General features: G+C 41.1%; 1 protein-coding gene across 1 annotated transcript; it reads left to right on the top strand.

The window, feature by feature from the left end:
• Positions 1-10,862: 10,862 nt before the first annotated feature.
• On the top strand, positions 10,863-17,600 carry LOC139564849 (suppressor of SWI4 1 homolog). Its single transcript, XM_071384691.1, has 13 exons — positions 10,863-11,080; positions 11,370-11,540; positions 11,675-11,776; positions 12,258-12,308; positions 12,494-12,664; positions 12,862-12,938; positions 13,163-13,270; positions 13,513-13,636; positions 13,940-14,018; positions 14,210-14,339; positions 14,422-14,582; positions 14,705-15,171; positions 16,389-17,600. The coding sequence occupies exons 1-13, from the start codon at positions 11,066-11,068 to the stop codon at positions 17,418-17,420; spliced, it is 2,688 nt and encodes an 895-aa protein (XP_071240792.1). The 5' UTR covers positions 10,863-11,065; the 3' UTR covers positions 17,421-17,600.
• The last annotated feature ends 1,960 nt before the right edge of the window (positions 17,601-19,560 follow it).

Raw genomic sequence — 19,560 nt, 5'->3', positions numbered from 1 at the left:
ATCTACCAGGAAAAGTATTAAAGGGTATTAGAAATACATTAAAAAACAATAATGTAAAGATCTCTGCCAACTAATATCAACACTTCTATTTCGTTTTTTAGATTACATTGCCTCCTGCCTTGTAATTCCGTTACCAAAAACCTCTAATTTCTCTCACTCATGAGGGAGGATAATGAAAGGTCACAGAAGTAACAAGTAAAGGTATAGCTACCAATTAGTTAGTGTTTTTACTGAGATCAAGTTTGTTTATGAATTATTAAGTGATTAAAACTATACCAGGCGGTGTCAGGGGAAGGCCCAAGAAATTGTCAAAATCTTCAGCCACCCAAGCCACAGACTGTTCTCTCTGCTACTGCACGGCAAAAGGTACCGATGCATCAAGTCTGGAACCACCAGGAGCCTGAACAGCTTCTACCCCCAACCCATAAGACTTCTAAACAAGACTGCTAAATAGCTAATCAAATGGCTACCAGGACTACCTGCATTGACCCTTTTTGCACCAACTCTCTTGCACTGACTCTATGCACACACACTAGACTCTATCCACACACTCACATATTTACACTGACACCCCAACACACACATATATACACACACAAACACACTACATACGTCCACACACACATAACATGTACACACATGTATACTGACATCACACACATGCATACTGATGCCACACACACACACTTTCACACTCACCACATACGATGCTGCTACTGTTTTATCTATCCTGTTGCCTAGTCACTTTACCCCTACCAATATGTACAGTACATACCTACCTCAATTACCTCATACCCCTGCACATCTACTCAGTACTGGTACTCCCTGTCTATAGCCCTGTTATTTTCTACACCCTATATGTACAGTATATATATATATGTATATATATATATATATAGCCATGTTACTTTTACTGATGATTTTATTTCTATATTCACAGAGTATTTTTATTCCTCTGTGAATTCCTTTATTCCTTGTGTCACTATTTCTATTTTCATCTTTAACACTGCATTGTTGCAAAACAACCCGTAACTAAACAATTCACAGTTAGTCTACACCTATTGTTTCCGAAGCATGTGACAAATAAAATCTGATTTAATTCTGTTCTGAAATTTGTCATGTAATTACTGAAAAATCTGTAACGGAATTACTGCAATTCAATTGGCGACAACGGGTAATCATAGTTGTCACAAACCACAGTTGGGACCAACCAAATGTGGTCTTGTTTGGGCCAGAGCTCATTACAGTAATAGCCAGTGTGTAGAATACCCAAATCTGGAAAATAAGGAAATGTAATATTTCTACCTTTATGGTGATATATCCTCTATTCATTTATATACATCACCATGAAGATGATGATATTCATATCCATAAAGAGAGTAGTGGGATGAGCAGTAGCCTTACTAGACGGCATCCTAACTGTAACTTTTGCTTTCTTTATCCGACCTTCAGCGACAGTAGTCAATCCAATATTCTCATCAACTTCTTTCCCATTGTTGCCGGCGTCATCGGATTCAAACTCGACATCTTCATCCATCATCCATCATCCTCAATCTTGGATAGGCATACCCATTAGTATCCATATCACTATCGGACGCACTATTGGATGCCATCGCCGAAGCCACACTCTACCTCCTGCCCCAGGAAACATACATGACTTGGTAAAGACTACTTAAACGAAGACGTGCTGTTTGTTTTCCTGACTTCCCATTCTTTCTGCAGACATCTTTGAATCTTCATTCGGAGCAGATATTTCGTTTTTGGAAAACTTGGTCGCATAAGAAAACTGAGGGAGATTTTACCATCATTCTGTTACCAAACTTTGCATCTGCACAGTTCTTCCAGTAAATGTGTTTTTTGAGAAATGTTCTGTTTAAATTGTTCAAAGTTGTCAGAGTTATATGGTTTGCTAAACTTGTAATCAATGTTTTCTGTTTGGCATACATTTTCAAGTGAAAAATCTGAGTCAGCACCTTCCTGCACGTCTCCAACTCAATCATCAAGTTTGCAGACTACACAACAGTGGTAGTCCTGATTACCAACAACGACGAGACAGCCTACATGGAGGAGGTTAGGGCCCTGGCGGAGTGGTGCCAGGAAAATGACCTCTCCCACAACGTCAACAAAATGAAGGAGCTGATCGTGGACTTCAGGAGACAGCAGAGGGAATACGCCCCCATCCACATCGACGGGGACGCAGTGGAGAAGGTGAAAAGCTTCAAGTTCCTCGGTGTACACATCACTGACAATATGAAATGGTCCACCCACACAGACAGTGTGGTGAAGAAGGTGCAACAGCACATCTTCAACCTCAGGAGGATGAATACATGTGTCTTGGCCCCTAAGACCCTTACAAACTTTTACAGATGCACCATTGAGAACATCCTGTTCTCAAGAGAGACTTGAAGAGACTTGCTTTGGCCAAGAAACACGAGCAATGGGCATTAGACCGGTGGAAATCTGTCCTTTGGTCTGATGAGTCCAAATTGGACATTTTTGGTTTCAACTACAATGTCTTTGTGAGACGCAGAGTAGTTGAACGAATGATCTCCGCATGTGTGGTTCCCAAGAATGGAGGAGGAGGTGTGATGGTGTGGGGGTGCTTTGCTTATTTCGAATTCAAGTCACACTTAACCAGCATGGCTACCACAGCATTCTGCAGCAGCGATACGCCATCTCATCTGGTTTCGCTCATTTGTTTTTCAATAGGACAATGACCCAAAACACACCTCCAGGCTGTATAAGGGCTATTTGACCAAGGAGAGTGATAGAGTGCTGCATCTCATGACCTGGCCTCCACAATCACCCGGCCTCAACCCAATTGAGATGGTTTGGAATGAGTTAGACTGCAGAGTGAAGGAAAAGCAGCCAACAAGTGCTCAGCATATGTGGGAACTCCTTCAAGACTGTTGGAAAAGCATTCCTGATGCAGCTGGTTGAGAGAATGCCAAGAGTGTGCAATGCTGCCATCAAGGCAAAGGGTGGCTACTTTGAAGAATCGAAAATCGAAAATATATTTTGGTTTGTTTAACCTTTTTTTGGTTAGTACATGATTCCATATATGTTATTTCATAGTTTGATGTCTTCACTATTATTCTACAATGTAGAACAATGTAAAAATAAAGAAAACCCCTTGTATGAGTACTTTTGTCAACTTTTGACTGGTAATATACAGTTGAAGTCGGAAGTTTACATACACCTTAGCCAAATACAGTCGTGGCCAAAAGTTTTTAGAATGACACAAATATTAATTTCCACAAAGTTTGCTGCTTCAGTGTCTTTAGATATTTTTCTCAGATGTTACTATGGAATATTGAAGTATAATTACAAGCATTTCATAAGTGTCAAAGGCTTTTATTGACAATTACATGAAGTTGATGCAAAGAGTCAATATTTGAGGCGTTGACCCTTCTTTTTCAAGACCTCTGCACTCCGCCCTGGCATGCTGTCAATTAACTTCTGGGCCACATCCTGACTGATGGCAGCCCATTCTTGCATAATCAATGCTTGGAGTTTGTCAGAATTTGTGGGTTTTTGTTTGTCCACCCGCCTCTTGAGGATTGACCACAAGTTCTCAATGGGATTAAGGTCTGGGGAGTTTCCTGGCCATGGACCCAAAATATCGACGTTTTGTTCCCCAAGCCACTTAGTTATCACTTTTGCCTTATGGCAAGGTGCTCCATCATGCTGGAAAAGGCATTGTTCGTCACCCAACTGTTCCTGGATGGTTGGGGGAAGTTGCTCTCGGAGGATGTGTTGGTACCATTCTTTATTCATGGCTGTGTTCTTAGGCAAAATTGTGAGTGAGCCCACTCCCTTGGCTGAGAAGCAACCCCACACATGAATGGTCTCAGGATGCTTTACTGTTGGCATGACACAGGACTGATGGTAGCGCTCACCTTGTCTTCTCCGGACAAGCTTTTTTCCGGATGCCCCAAACAATCGGAAAGGGGATTCATCAGAGAAAATGACTTTACTCCAGTCCTCAGCAGTCCAATCCCTGTACATTTTGCAGAATACCAGTCTGTCTCTGATGTTTTTCCTGGAGAGAAGTGGCTTCTTTGCTGCCCTTCTTGACACCAGGCCATCCTCCAAAAGTCTTCGCCACACTGTGCATGCAGATGCACTCACACCTACCTGCTGCCATTCCTGAGCCTGCTCTGTACTGGTGATGCCCCGATCCCGCAGCTGAATCAACTTTAGGAGACGGTCCTGGCGCTTGCTGGACTTTCTTGGGTGCCCTGAAGCCTTCTGACAACAATTGAACCGCTCTCCTTGAAGTTCTTGATGATCCGATAAATGGTTGATTTAGGTGCAATCTTACTGGCAGCAATATCCTTGCCTGTGAAGCCGTTTTTGTGCAAAGCAATGATGACGGCACGTGTTTCCTTGCAGGTAACCATGGTTGACAGAGGAAGAACAATGATTCCAAGCACCACCCTCCTTTTGAAGCTTCCAGTCTGTTATTTGAACTCAATCAACATGACAGAGTAATCTCCAGCCTTGTCACGTTCGTTGTAGTGAGGAGACCAAAGCGCAGCGTGATGTGAATACATATTTTAATACAAGACGACTGAACGCAAAGAACACTAACAAACAATATAAAATAACAAAACGAACGTGAATGCTATAAACACGGAGTGCAGACATGCAACATCAACATAGACAATAACCCACAAACCAAACTGGAAAATGGCAACCTAAATAGGATCCCCAATCAGAGACAACGATAAACAGCGGCCTCTGATTGGGAACCAATCTAGGCCACCATAGACCTACATATGTCTAGACTAGACACACACACCTAGACATAAAAAAACCTAGACAAGACAAAAACACACATACCACCCTCGTCACACCCTGACCTAACCAAAAGAATACAGAAAACAAAGAATACTAAGGTCAGGGCATGACAAGCCTTGTCCTGTCAACACTCACACCTGTGTTAACGAGAGAATCACTGACATGATGTCAGCTGAAATGCAGTGGAAATGTTTTTTGGGGATTCAGTTCATTTGCATGGCAAAGAGGGACTTCACAATTAATTGCAATTCATCTGATCACTCTTCATAACATTCTGGAGTATATGCGCAAATTGCCATCATAGAAACTGAGGCAGCAGACTTTGTGAAAATGAATATTTGTGTCATTCTCAAAACTTTTGGCCACGACTGTACAATTAAACTCAGTTTTTCACAATTACTTGACATTTAATCCTAGTAAAAATTCCGTCTTAGGTCAGTTAGGATCACTACTTTATTTTAAGAATGTGAAATGTCGGAATAATAGTAGAGAGAATGATTTATTTCATATTTTATTTCTTTCATCACATTCCCAGTGGGTCAGAAGTTTACATACACTCAATTAGTATTTGGTAGCATTGCCTTTAAATTGTTTAACTTGGGTCAAACGTTTCGGGTAGCCTTCCACAAGCTTCCCACAATAAATTGGGTGAATTTTGTCCCATTCCTCCTGACAGAACTGGTGTAACTGAGTCAGGTTTGTAGGCCTCACATGCTTTTTCAGTTCTGCCCACACATTTTCTATGGGATTGAGGTCAGGGCTTTGTGATGGCCACTCCAATACCTTGACTTTGTTGTCCTTAAGCTATATTTTGCCACAACTTTGGAAGTATGCTTATTTGCATAACTTTTTTGATTTGTGTGTATTGTTAGATATTAGTGCACTGTTGGAGCTAGGGACACAAGCATTTTGCTACACCCACAATAACATCTGCTAAATACACTACATGACCAAAAGTATGTGCTCGTTGAACAGGTCAGGCACTGACCACACCTCCCAAAGGTGTTTGATGGAGTTGAGGTCAGGGCTCTGTGCAAGCCAGTCAAGTTCTTCCACACCGATCTCTACAAACCATTTCTGTGTGGACCTCGCTTTGTGCAGGTGGGCATTGTCATGCTGAAACAGGAAAGGGCCTTCCCCGAAATGTTTCCACAAAGTTGGAAGCACAGAATCATCTAGAATGTAATTTTATGCTGTAGCGTTAAGATTTCCCTTCACTGGAACTAAGGGGCCTAGCCCGAACCATGAAAAACAGCCCCGGACCATTATTCCTCCTCCACCTAACTTTACTGTTGGCACTATGCATTGCGGCAGGTAGCGTTCTCCTGGCATCCGCCAAACCCAGATTCATCCGTCAGACTGCCAGATGGTGAAGTGTGAGTTCCAGAGAACGCGATTCCACTGCTCCAGAGTCCAATGGTGGCGAGCTTTACACCACTCCAGCCGATGCTCTGCATTGCGCATGGTTATCTTAGGCTTGTGTGCAGCTGCTCGGCCATGGAAACCCATTTCATGACGCTCCCGACGAATAGTTATTGTACAGACATTGCTTCCAGAGGCAGTTTGGAACTCGGTAGTGAGCAGTGGTGTAAAGTACGTAAGTAAAAATACTTTAAAGAACTACTTAAGTAGTTTTTTGGGGTATTTGCACATTACTATATATATTTTGGACAACTTTTACTTTTACTTCACTACATTCCTAAAGAAAATAATGTACTTTTGACTCCATACATTTTCCCTGACACCCAAAAGTACTCATTACCCCCCTTTCCCTTTCCATTTTGAATGCTTAGCAGGACAGGAAACTGGTCCAATTCACACACTTATCAAGAGAAAATCCCTGGTCATCCCTACTGCATCTGTCTAGCAGACTCACTAAACACAAATGGTTTATTTGTAAATTATGTCTGAGTGCTGGAGTGTGCCCGCAAAAAATATTTTTTTGTTTTTTATATTTACAAATAGCCTATCTGTAAATATAAAAAATATAAAAAATTGTTTTGCTTAATATAAGGAATTTGAAAGGTGATACTTAAGAATATTTAAAACCGAATAGTTTTAGACTTTTACTCAAGTAATATTTTACTGGGTGACTTTCACTTTTACTTGAGTCATTTTCTATTAACATAACTTTACTTTTAGTGAAGTATGAAAATGTGGTACTTTTTTGCCACTGGTAGCGAGTGTTGCGACCGAGGAGAGACGATTTTAACACGATAGGCACTTCTGCACTTGAAGGGCAGACATTTTACAAACTGACTTGTTGGGATGATGGCATCCTATGACGGTGCCACGTGTGAAAGTCACTGATATCTTCAGTAAGTCCATTCTACTGCCAATGTTTGTCTATGGAGATTGCATGGCTGTGTGCTTGATTTTATAAAACTGTCCTTCTTTAGACTTGTTGAGTATCTGGTGCATCAGCATTTGTGGGTTCAATTACAGGCTCAAAATGGCCAGAAACAAATAACTTTCTTCTGAAACTCGTCAGTCTATTATTTTTCTGAGAAATGAAGGCTATTCCATGCGAGAAATTGCCAAGAAACTGAAGATCTCGTACAACGCTGTGTACTACTCCCTTCACAGAACAGCGCAAACTGGCTCTAACCAGAATAGAAAGAGGAGTGGGAGGCCCCAGTGCACAACTAAGCAAGAGGACAAGTACATTAGAGTGTCTAGTTTGAGAAACAGACGCCTCACAAGACCTCAACTGGCAGCTTCATTAAATAGTACCCGCAAAACACCAGTCTCAACGTCAACAGTGAAGAGGCGACTCCTGGATGCTGGCCTTCTACGCAGAGTTCCTCTGTCCAGTGTCTGTGTTCTTTTGCCCATCTTAATCTTTTATTTTTATTGGCCAGTCTGAGATATGGCTTTTTCTTTGCAACTCTGCCTAGAAGGCCAGCATCCCGGAGTCGCCTCTTCACTGTTGACGTTGAGACTGGTGTTTTGCGGGTACTATTTAATGAAGCTAACACAACGTACCATTGGAACACAGGAGTGATGGTTGCTGATAATGGGCCTCTGTGGGCCTCTGTACGCCTATGTAGATATTCCATAAAAAAATCTGCCATTTCCAGCTACAGTAGTCATTTACAACATTAACAATGTCTATACTGTATTTCTGATCAATTTGATGTTATTGTAATGGACAAAAAAATGTGCTTTTCTTTCAAAAACAAGGACATTTTTAAGTGACCCCAAACTTTGAACAGTAGTGTATAGTGTATGTGTATGCGACCAATACATTTTTATTTGAGTCACCACTAGAATAGTTATTTTTATGTTATTGAGTAGGCCTATATCTTTGTTTAATATAATTAATCAAATTATGAATCTAACAATAGAAATCCTTATTATTTTGTAAGAAATGTAAGGTCTTTTTACATGTTGCAATAAAGTTGACTAAAGTAGAAGCTCATCTTGTAGGTATTTTGTAGGTATTTCCACTTGGTAATGAGTAATACGTAATATCGAAATTGCTCATAGGTAACTATAAAGTTACACATCACTTTAAATAGCTCAATCCTGTGTAACAAATAGCAACGACCTTGTACTTATGCAGATATTACAAATATATACTCTGTGGTGTATTAGTGTGTTTATTGTCCCACTTGGATAACGATTAGATTGTCAGAATGGTTAACGTACTTTGTAGGCACACCATAATTAAAAGTAAGTACACCTCAAGATACACTTAATTTTAACTGGCTAAATCCTGTGTAACACCTAGTAATTACATTATACTTATACAGATATTACATGTACTCTGTGGAATAATAGTGTGTTAATTTTTTCACTTGGACGGTGCTTCCAGAAGCTTTAAAATTAGGGCCAGGTTGTCAGGATGGGTAACGTACTATATAAGTACACATTAATTACAAGTAAGTACCCCTCAAGATCCGTGGTGGAAAAAGTACCCAATTGTTATACTTGAGAAAAAGTAAAGATACCTTAATAGAAAATGACTCAAGTAAAAGTGAAAGTCAGCCAGTAAAATACTACTTGAGTAAAAGTCTAGAAGTATTTGGTTTTAAATATACTTAAGTATCAAGAGTAAATGTAATTGCTCAAATATACTTAAGTATCAAAAGTAAAAGTATAAATAACTTCAAATTCCTTATATTAAGCAGACCACACGGCACCATTTTCTTGTTTTTTAAATTTACGGATAGCCAGGGACACACTCCAACACATCTTTACAAATTAAGCATTTGTGTTTAGTGAGTCCACCTGATCAGAGGCAGTAGGGATGACCAGGGATGTTCTCATTACAAGTGTGTGAATTGGACCATTTTCTGTCCTGCTAAGCATTCAAAATGTAATGAGTACTTTTGAGTGTCAGGAAAAATGTATGGAGTAAAAAGTACATTATTTTCTTTAGGAATGTAGTGAAGTAAAAGTAAAAGTCATAAAAAATATAAATAGTAAAGTAAAGTACAGATACCACCAAAAACAACTTAAGTAGTACTTGAAAGTATTTTTACTTAAGTACTTTACACCACTTCTAAAGATACACTTCATTTCAACTAGCTAAATCCTGTCTAACACCTAGTAACTGCATTGTGTTATTCTGTGGTGTACTTGTGGGTTTATCTTCTTACTTGGATGGCAAGGGGATTCAGGTTTTCATAATGGGTAGCGTAAACATTAATTATACATTATTTTTGTATTATAATCTGGGATGACACCCGTATGGTAGACCCCAGTCAGTGAGGTTGATTTATATATAACTGTCACACCCTGATCTGTTTCACCTGTCTTGTGCTTGTCTCCATCCTCCACCAGGTGTCTCCCATTTGTCCCCATTATCTTCTGTGTATTTATACCTACGTTTTCTGTTTGTCTGTTGCCAGTTTGTCTTATCCCGTCAAATCCTACCCGCATATTCCCGTGCTCTAGTTTTTGTTTGTCCTAGTCTTCCCAGTTCTGCCCTTTCTGATCCTGCTTGCCGTCCTGTACCTGCCTGACTCTGATTTGGATTATGACTCTTTGTCTGCCTTGACCTACCTTTTTGCCTACCCCTTGTACTATAATAAACTCTGATACTCGTACTATCTGCCTCCTGTGTCTGCATCTGTGTCTTAGCCTGAGCCATGATATATAACATGTTTTTATAAACTCAACCAAGTTAACCCAGATGGTACACTTTGGGGGCAAGTGCAAGCAACACCATTGAGTGGAGCAGCTTCTATCTCAATGCCATCAGACTGTTAAATAGCCATCACTAGGTTGCTTCCACCCGGTAACCTTGTACCTTAGAGGCTGATGCCCTACATACTGTACATAGACATGAAATCACTGGTCACTTTAATAATGGAACACCTGTAGTCACTTTAATAATGTTTACATATTTTTGCTTTACTCATCTCATATGTATATACTGTATTCTATTCTACTGTATTTTAGTCTATGCCACTCCGATATTGCTCGTCCTAATATTTATATATTCCTTAATTCCATTCTTTTACTTTTAGGTTTGTGTGTATAGTTAGATATTACAGCACTATTGGAACTAGAAACACAAGCATTTCACTACACCCGCAATTAAATCTGCTAAACATGTGCATGTGACCAATCAAATTTGATTTTGAGATTTTGAAGGGTGCAGATTGACGGGTTGGTAATTAGAGCCTATTGAGCCTCCAACCTTTAATCTCGGACACCCAGTGCATCTGTCCACAAGAGATTACAACCTTGTGACAGTTATTACTGAATCAGATGCAGCTGAGAAGAAACTAAACACTAAATTGGTGAATTTAAACACTAAATTGGTGAATTTAGTTTAAACTTGCCCCTTTGTAACAAACATGGTAACAAGCATTTGTTGTTACACCTCTGTAATGACAGACTGCAATTACCACCAGTTACATGTTATTACAATGTAACTGAGTTATTACAATTAACTACGATACCTGTTACATGTAATTACACTGTAATAAGGACCCCTTAAAATTAAGTTTTACCTTTTAGACTTAATCTTGCAAATGTTCTTTAAATTCCTCTAGCAACACCAGGTTGGTTGCCAAATACACATGCTGGAAGGTGAGAACAAAAGTTTGGTTGGGCATTTGAATAAGACGAACGTTTTTCGATGTGACACCGCGCCGGCGCAGTGAGATCCACGTGGTTGAAAAGCAGTATCTGATTGAAATGGAGGACACGAAGAGGCACAGCGGATTTTGCTCGATCTTGACATTCACATAGCTAGGTTCATCAGCGACGTTATATAATAGTATTTTGTCAAAATTAAACTGCCAGTATGGGGAAGTCCAAGGTAAGCGTTTAAGTAGTTGTTGGCTAACGTTAGCTATAGTGTATAGTTATTGACACGATTCAGATTATTGTAAACTGAATATAACGTTACTGGTAATTATATTGAAGATTGTCTCATCGGCATGTGGATGTGTAGCTAGGTGGATAAAATGATGTTTTTATGAGAATATCTGAACAATGATTAAACTATTTGTAACTGATTACATCCACAACGGCTACAGTACTGGCGTTAGCTCGTAACGTAGCGAAGTATCTTGGCCAGCAAAACTAACGTGTTAATTCAATTTCAGACCAAAAACCAGAAGAAGTCACGTTTGAGTGCGAACCATGTCGCGGAAGAGGTGTTCTGTGCGGTCCCTCACTCCTTCGTGTTTCACCGTGGCCAAGTCGGCAAGAATGTCGGTCAGCTAGTGGAGGACATGCGGCGCGTCATGGAGCCCTTCACTGCAGAATCCCTTAAGGTCCGTTTGTTCATGTCATGAAACTCTAAACTAGTATTTATAACTGACTTGAATCAGAGTGAGTCTATACATACAAGTGCGTCTTGTGCTCATAATGGATTGCATTTGATGGCTTGCCTGCGTGTGATTGACAGGTGAGGAAGAAGAATGTGCTGAAGGACTTTGTGGCTGTAGCAGGACCACTGGGAGTGACACACTTCATGATCTTCACCAAGACGCCCAGTAGTGTCAACATGGTAAATAAGTCTGCGAACACCAGGGGTGTATTCATCTCTGAAACAACCGAAACGGGGAGGGACATACTTGAATTTGTCCAGTAGAAACTCTTGTTTTTCTTGTCGGAAAAGGTACTTTAAAAAAAAAAAATTGGGAGTAAACTATTTATTTTTGCAACAGAATCGGCATAATGAATACATTCCTGTTGCATTACTGTTCCACGAGGGGCTAACAGTCCCTATTAATACAGCTGCTCTCTAAACCCTTGGCCTTTCAAAGGGAATATCTTTATGATTTATCACTATTGATCAATGAGCTATATGCTGTGTCAGCCACCTCCTTAGTTATTCCAATTGCTGATGCAGATGATGAGTTATGAGAATATCTGAATTCATGATTAAGATGTTTTATCACTGATGCATCAATATCTACAGTTGGGCTGTTTACCAGATCCTAATGGCAAATGAGTGCGTGTTTGAGAATTGTTTTTTCTCCTTCCAGAGGCTTGCTCGGCTGCCCAAAGGCCCTATGCTCCATTTCCGGGTGACCAAAGTGAGTACACAAACCCAAATGACTTACTGGGAGAAATGGGCTCAAAGGATGACAGATTTTGACGTGACTGTTCGGTGATATATGTTCAAAGTAAACGCACTGATGAGCCCCAATACCAGCAACAAGCAAATATAGGGTTTTGGGCTTCAATTGCTTTTCCTGAATATGTTCTTTCTCATTTTCAGTACTCCCTTATTAAAGATGTGGTCTCGTCACTGAAGAGGCACAGAATGCACGAACAGCAGTTCACACATCATGCACTGCTGGTCCTCAATAACTTTGGCTCGGAGGGCATGCATGTCAAACTTATGGCCACCATGTTCCAAAACATGTTCCCTTCCATCAATGTGCACAAGGTATGTCAAAGGCACCAGTACCTGGATTTTTGCTGGATTGAGGATTTGTGAAATATGATGATAGTATAGTCTTCTGATTATCTGTGACGATCACACAAAAGTAAACGCTTTCTGATATCCCACAGTCCTTTTATCCTCTATTATTATATTGATGAGAATTAGGTTAGTATGCATTTTAACAGATTTGCTTCTTGTAGGTAGCCCTCAACGCCATAAAGAGATGTGTTTTGGTGAACTACGATCCAGTGTCTCAAGAAATTGAATTCCGCCATTAGTAAGTATACAAGCTGTTTTGTGCACTCATTTTAATTCAAGGTGGCTGTATAGGAAGACTGCTTGGGCTCAGAGGATGACAGATTGTGAATTGACTGTTTAGTGATGTAGATTCGAAGTAAACGCACTGATGCGCCCATCGTGCAGAATCCCCCCCCCCCCTCCAGCTGACTAAATGGTTCAGTCCACACTCAACCTTGTCCTTCTCCCTATCCCCCTCTGCAGCAGCCTGAAAGTAGTCCCTGTGGGCATGAGTAGAGGCGTGAAGAAGCTGATGCAGGAAAAGTTCCCCAACATGAGCAAGTTTGAGGACATCAGTGAGCTGCTAATGAAGTAAGAGCCCTGTCTGTTATAGTCCTAGCAGACTGCAGAGTATCTCCTGCTGTACTTGATCTATCTGGTCTATCTGCATGTGTTTGGGGTTCTCAATATTGCTTTGATGAATTTGTGCTGTTTCATAATGTTATTTGGGTGATACTACCATGTCTGTGTTGGCTGTGAAGTGATCTACCTACAAAGTCATTCTGATTTGGCCAGCTGTTATGTGTTCTCTTACCCTGCTAACTTTCTTTCAGAGGGGCTAATCTTTCAGAAAGTGAAGCCGAGCAAGATGGAGATCACAACATAACGGAACTGCCACAGATCTACTCCGGGCGTGGTAACATGGCGTCTCAACAGAGCGCTGTGAGACTGACTGAGGTGATTACCATGGTGACTTATTGGTTGATCTTAATGATATTACATTGTAACCAGTGTTTCAATAGAATTGTCTACGCCTGTGTTGGCAGTGACTATAAATGTTAGGTTTATAGCATCAGCTTGTCTTGTCATTTTCTGTCCATGGGGTGTACATGAAGAAAAGATATCTATGATTACCTGTGATATTTCACAAAAGTAAACGCTTACTGACACATCCTGATGCCTTCAGCAGTTGATCCTACTGATGAGACATTGTAAGCAGTTCTGGTAGGTTTTTACAGCATCGGTTGGTTTTCTCTTCAGATTGGCCCACGCATCACCATGCAGCTGGTGAAGCTCGAGGAGGGAATGGGAGAGGGAAACATACTCTACCATGCAGTCAGTAAGTATACCTGTCAGCTTCCTGTTGATTTAGATGTCTGGGATGTACATGATGAAAAGATCACTATGATTGCCTGTGATATTTCAACAACAAAAAAGTAAACGCTTACTGACACATCCACTGAGAATGGGTGTTTCTGTTGATTGGTCATGGTGAAGTGCTGATACAGGCTCTCAATGTATTTTCTGAAGTCGCCAAGACTGAGGAAGAGCTTCAGGAGATCCTGGTCCGAAAAGAGGCGCAGATGAAAGAAAAGCAGGAACGGAAGAAAAAACAAGAGCATGATGTTGCCCAAAAGAAAGCGTTACGGGATGAGAACAAGTGAGTGTTATAGCACATTGTAACTGCTAGTCATTCCACCTGCGTTGGAGTGGAACAGTGATGTTTGTTTCTGTAACGTCAGGAAAAGAAGCATGGCAGGCATCAAGAGGAAGCGCCAGGAGGAGGAAGAGCATGACCCTGAAGTGGAGGATCCTGGGAACCAGGATAACAGGCCTCCGGTTGTTGAATCTGACGACGAGGCAGAGTACTACAGACAGGCTGTAGGGGAGGAACCAGACGAAGGTATGTACTCTTTCAATACTGAACCAAGTTTCTATAGTTTGTGTTTTGTTGTACTATATTTTTGTGCTACTTTGACAGACAAAAGCACCTTCTATATTTATTTTTCTCCCTCCCCCATCTAGATATGTTCCCTGCAGCCAAGAGGAGGCAAAGACCTGAAAGGCCCTCAGGAGGACCCTTCAAGAAGAGGAAACCGTTCTCTGGCAATGACAGGGAAAACAAATATGGTTCCAAGCCACCTCATAGGTCTGGTCCAGGAGGGAAACCCAGAGACCGAATGGGGGGTGACAGAGACAGGAAAGAGGGAAAGAAATTTGGGGATGGGGGCAAATCTTTTGGAAAGATGTCACCGGGGGGCAAGAGGTTTGGAGGAAAGAAATTTGGGGATGGGGGCAAACGGTTTGGAGGGAAGACATTTGGTGATAGGGATAAAAGATTTGGAGGGAAGTTTGAGGGGGGCAGTAAATTTGGGGGAAAGAAATTTGGGGGTGATGGGGGTTCTAAGTTTAAGGGCAAACCTCGTCCTGGTGGTTTCAAGAAGGGTCCGGGAGGGGCGAAGGGAGGCTTCAAACAGAGGAAGGGGAAGAGCTGAGCGTCATACCCTTCGAAAGCCTGGACTGATGCACTCTGAGCGCTCTACCCTAGTAGAACACCAGATGGCAGTATTGACTCACTATTGTGGTCTGCGGTTTCTGATCACCATGAACAGAAATGTATTCCTTCATGATAGGACTTCGTTATTGCTACAAGTCAGCTGGAGGACTGGATGAAAATGCAATGATGTAATTTTGTACCTTGTGAACATGTTTATATAAATGTTATAAGCATTGGAAAATAAATTGCTGGATGCAAAGTACAGCTCAATTGTGTGTAGCCTTTTTTTCTTGGGGCTGACTCGTGTTGTCTCTGCCACATGCTTTCACCTCAAAGTGTGAGCGTTAACTGGAGCCGAGGCTGGTGAACATGAGACTTGAGTTGTGACATTTTTATTTTGTGCTGTGCTACAAATAGAGCAAGGGGCAGGCAGTGTTGGTCACACTTCTTGAAAATGCCTACAAAGGGGTTGATTTGTGAGGGTGGCAGAAAGTCATAAAGGGAAGTGACAGCTTTAAATCTTTGTACATGCAACTAACCAATCGTTGGAAGTTCTACTGGTCTCTGAACATCTACCCCAGGAAATGTAGCCTTATCTGTCTGTCAATGAGTAAGTACTAATCTGTCTTTATTCTGAGGTCATTGCCATTATACATTTAAATATCTGTAAAGTGTAAGGACAAACATTCTGTAAATGTGGGATGTTTATAATTGACCGTCTGTTTTTGAATACTGGTGCATACTTCAGGTTTTTGTGTCTGTTGAATAGACTGGAGAAGTCACATCAGAAACGGTCTTGTGGCTTTTCTTAAAGAGAAATTATAGTTAACATGTGTATGGCTCCAAGGATGTTTTGGACAGACATTCTGTTGGTTTAAGATTTACACCACCTTGGTCCATGGTATTTTAGATTATTATTTGCTATCCATTGCACAACATTAGTATGGAGAACTGCAGTGTTTTTATTTATTTTTGACCACAGATGTATATTTCTGATAAGACAACAGCTCTGAAGACAACCACTACTAATACTATCAATTTATTACATGTATTGCGACAGAATGATACTGATTGATGTTATGAACTGTTGTGACTGATGTATTGGCTGTCACAATGCAAAGTTCCCCGTAGGGGATGAGGATGAACTGCATAAAAGAATGGTTCTCCACTTCAGAATATAATTAATATCTTTATCCTTTTTCTTCCACACAGATTAACAAATACCACTTTTGGGAGCCAGTTTGCACAGCCTTTTTCCCCTCCTATTTTCTAATCTCCCACAGAAGTCAATACACAACAAACATGATGGATCACAACTCTTCTTGTCATGGTGACAAGTTCCAAGTGCAGTTATTGCCTTCAATGTACGGTGTTGAGTTCTGCGTGGCGTTAGTTGGTAACCTGTTTGCCCTGAGGCTCCTGGCGACCAGGGATAGGAACAGCTGGCACACTGGTGTGGTGCTGTCCTGTAACCTGGCCATCAGTGACCTGCTCTATGTCCTCACCCTGCCGCTGCTCATAGTCTACTACATGCAGGACAAGAACTGGCTGTTTGGGATTGCGGTCTGTAAGATAGAACGCTTCCTCTTCACCTGCAACCTGTATGTTAGCATCTACTTCATCATGTGTATCAGTGTGAACCGCTATGTGGCCATTGTGTACCCCTTCTTCAGCCGGAACCATGTGAACCCCGCCAAAGCCAAGGCTGCCAGTGTCATCATCTGGATCTTTGTGACAGCCATCTCCTCTCCTGTGTTGAAGTTTGCCTCCACATGTCCAGAGGGAAGCAACAAAACCTGTTGTGTATCCTACTCCTATTGCACCAACAGTGATGCAGTTGCATACTCTCACTTGTTTTACAAAGTCTTTCTGTCTGTGGTTGGGTGTTTTATTCCCTTCCTGGTCACATTTGCATCATACTGCGCAGTGTTGAGGGTGGTGTGGAGGAATGTGAATATAACCTCCCTGGAGAAACGGAAGGTGGCCCTGATGGTGTTTGCAGTGGTTGTGCTGTATGCCATTTCCTTTGTGCCTTATCACCTCCTCCAGAGCTACTATTTCTACCAGAAGGTTCACAAACTTGGCTCTGTCTGCGACTGGGTGTACAAGGCCTACCAAGTGTCCAAGGGACTGGCTACACTGAACATGTGCATCCATCCACTGCTCTACATGGCTGTGTTTGATAACATCCGAGTGGCCTGCTGTGGAAGGAGCTCAGCAGATATGGCAATGAATAATACATGAATAAAAGTAATACTCTCTGCTCTTTGGATGCTTGCACTTATGGTGTTTCTGATAAGCAAGTGTTACACACAGTTGATGACTTATCTGTAAGTAACTGCAGCTATATGCACTTCCTTCCAATGTTTCTGATGTAAGATGTTTTTGATGGTCATGTTTCTTTTCAATGAAGTCTAAACTATGCCCTCTTCTATATTCATTATTACAGTATCGGATACTGGAAATTGAACACATTAAAAATAGCTATTTCAAATGTAGCTACATTCCTACATTGCTTACAGTTTTCACATGATGAGCTTACAGAACAGGAGAAAAACATGAACACCAAAAGCACAGGATAAAAAGTTATTATAACCGCCATTTTGTGCCCTAGGAGACGGTGGATGGAAAAGCGCGCTAGTTAGAAATGTAAAAAAGTCGCTGTAGCTGTTGATAAAGAGGAACATTAAGACGATGCAGCTGCTTTAGAAGTGGGATGCACTGTTGAGCGTTACATCCCGAGCGGTTCGTGCTGATTGTACGGAGATTATGACAGCCGGATAAATGTCATCCCTCGACAGGGCAAGAACAAGATGTATGTGAGGAGAAGTGCAGTATTATCATAAGGAGATGTATACTTGGAATACGGAAGAGGAATGGGGGGGAAAAAGTGAGGCAGAGGAGGTCTAAGAGAGAGGAAGAAACAGGGTGAGCTTCAGTCGGTTAAAAATGGCGGGGAAAAGGGAGATGGTTTGTTAAAGAAGAATGGTAGAAGGTGTAAGCAGAGTGAGATGTACGCAGGATCGAAGACAGGAGGAGAAATGGAAGTGAATCAGGGCGAAGTATCGAAGGTGCAGTGGCGACCAGTCATTCAGACAGGTTTAGTACCTGTTTAGTAAAAAAATATATATATATATACGTTTTTCATGTTATTTTGACATTTATGTGTCACATATCAGTTTACATTTCAAACAAACATTTTGTTAGTAAAGTTTATAATTGTAAACTGGGTGGTTTGAGCCCTGAATGCTGATTGGCTCCGAGTGGCGCAGCAGTCTATGGACAATGACCCCAAGCATACTTCCAAAGTTGTTGCAAAATGGCTTAAGGACAACAAAGTCAAGATATTGGAGTAGCCATCACAAAGCCATGACCTCAACCATATAGAACATTTGTGGGCAGAACTGAAAAAGTGTGTGCGAGCGAGGAGGCCGACAAACTTACACCAGCTCTGTCAGGAGGAATGGGCCAAAATTCACCCAACTTATTGTGGGAAGGTTGTGGAAGGCTACCTGAAACTTTTGACCCAAGATAAACTATTTAAAGGCAATGCTACCAAATACTAATTGAGTGTATGTAAACTTCTGACCCACTGGGAATGTGATGAAATAAATAAAAGCTGAATCAAATCATTCACTCTACTATTATTCTGACATTTCACATTCTTAAAATAAAGTGGTGATCCTAACTGACCTAAAACAGGGAATTTTTACTAGGATTAAATGTCAGGAATTGTGAAAAACTGAGTTTAAATGTATTTGGCTAAGGTGTATGTAAACTTCCGACTTCAACTGTATATATCAGACCGTATGCCATGGGTATGACAAAATATTTATTTTTACTGCTCTAATTACCACGGGGGCTGTGTCCTAGCACTCTGCGTTGCGTGGTGCAATAGAACAGCCCTAAGCCATGGTATATTGGCCATATACCACACCACACTCGGGCCTTATTTTCTTAAATAAATCCCATTTGTGCATGTGCATAACTATAGATATATCCGACAGGAGAGTTTGAGTGGTGAAAGTTGGACAGATGATCTCAATATGTGCATGAAACACTTGGGCCAACTTCAAAAAAACTAATGTTAGGCTATTTTCAGGCAATTGTGCCTTCTTTACGTGCCAGATGTTAAAACTACAAACAATTATAAATGGCCTATTCGCAAGATTGACTTGTTATTTCAATAGGCATAGGCTACTGACTAAACCTGAGTTTAAAGTTGCAATTCAACTTTGCCATTGTTTGCTGAGCTAGATGCGGGTAGCCTATAGCCCCTGATAGGCCAACATCTCATTTCAGGGAAAAGTCCACAATGAAACTGACATTAAATGTGGAGAATGATACATACGCGATAGAGCTGTGACCATGGTCACAATTGTAA

Source organism: Salvelinus alpinus, chromosome 36 (genome assembly GCF_045679555.1).
Source record: "Salvelinus alpinus chromosome 36, SLU_Salpinus.1, whole genome shotgun sequence".
Taxonomy (NCBI): domain Eukaryota; kingdom Metazoa; phylum Chordata; class Actinopteri; order Salmoniformes; family Salmonidae; genus Salvelinus; species Salvelinus alpinus.
This window is presented reverse-complemented; position numbering and strand designations above follow the sequence as displayed.

What these genes read in the sequence shown, in the direction of transcription:
- LOC139564849 (XM_071384691.1), top strand. An exon ending in CTTCCATCAATGTGCACAAG is followed by an intron (nt 12,665 to 12,861) that starts GTATGTCAAAGG and finishes TGCTTCTTGTAG; the next exon opens with GTAGCCCTCAACGCCATAAA. An exon ending in AGGGGAGGAACCAGACGAAG is followed by an intron (nt 14,583 to 14,704) that starts GTATGTACTCTT and finishes TCCCCCATCTAG; the next exon opens with ATATGTTCCCTGCAGCCAAG.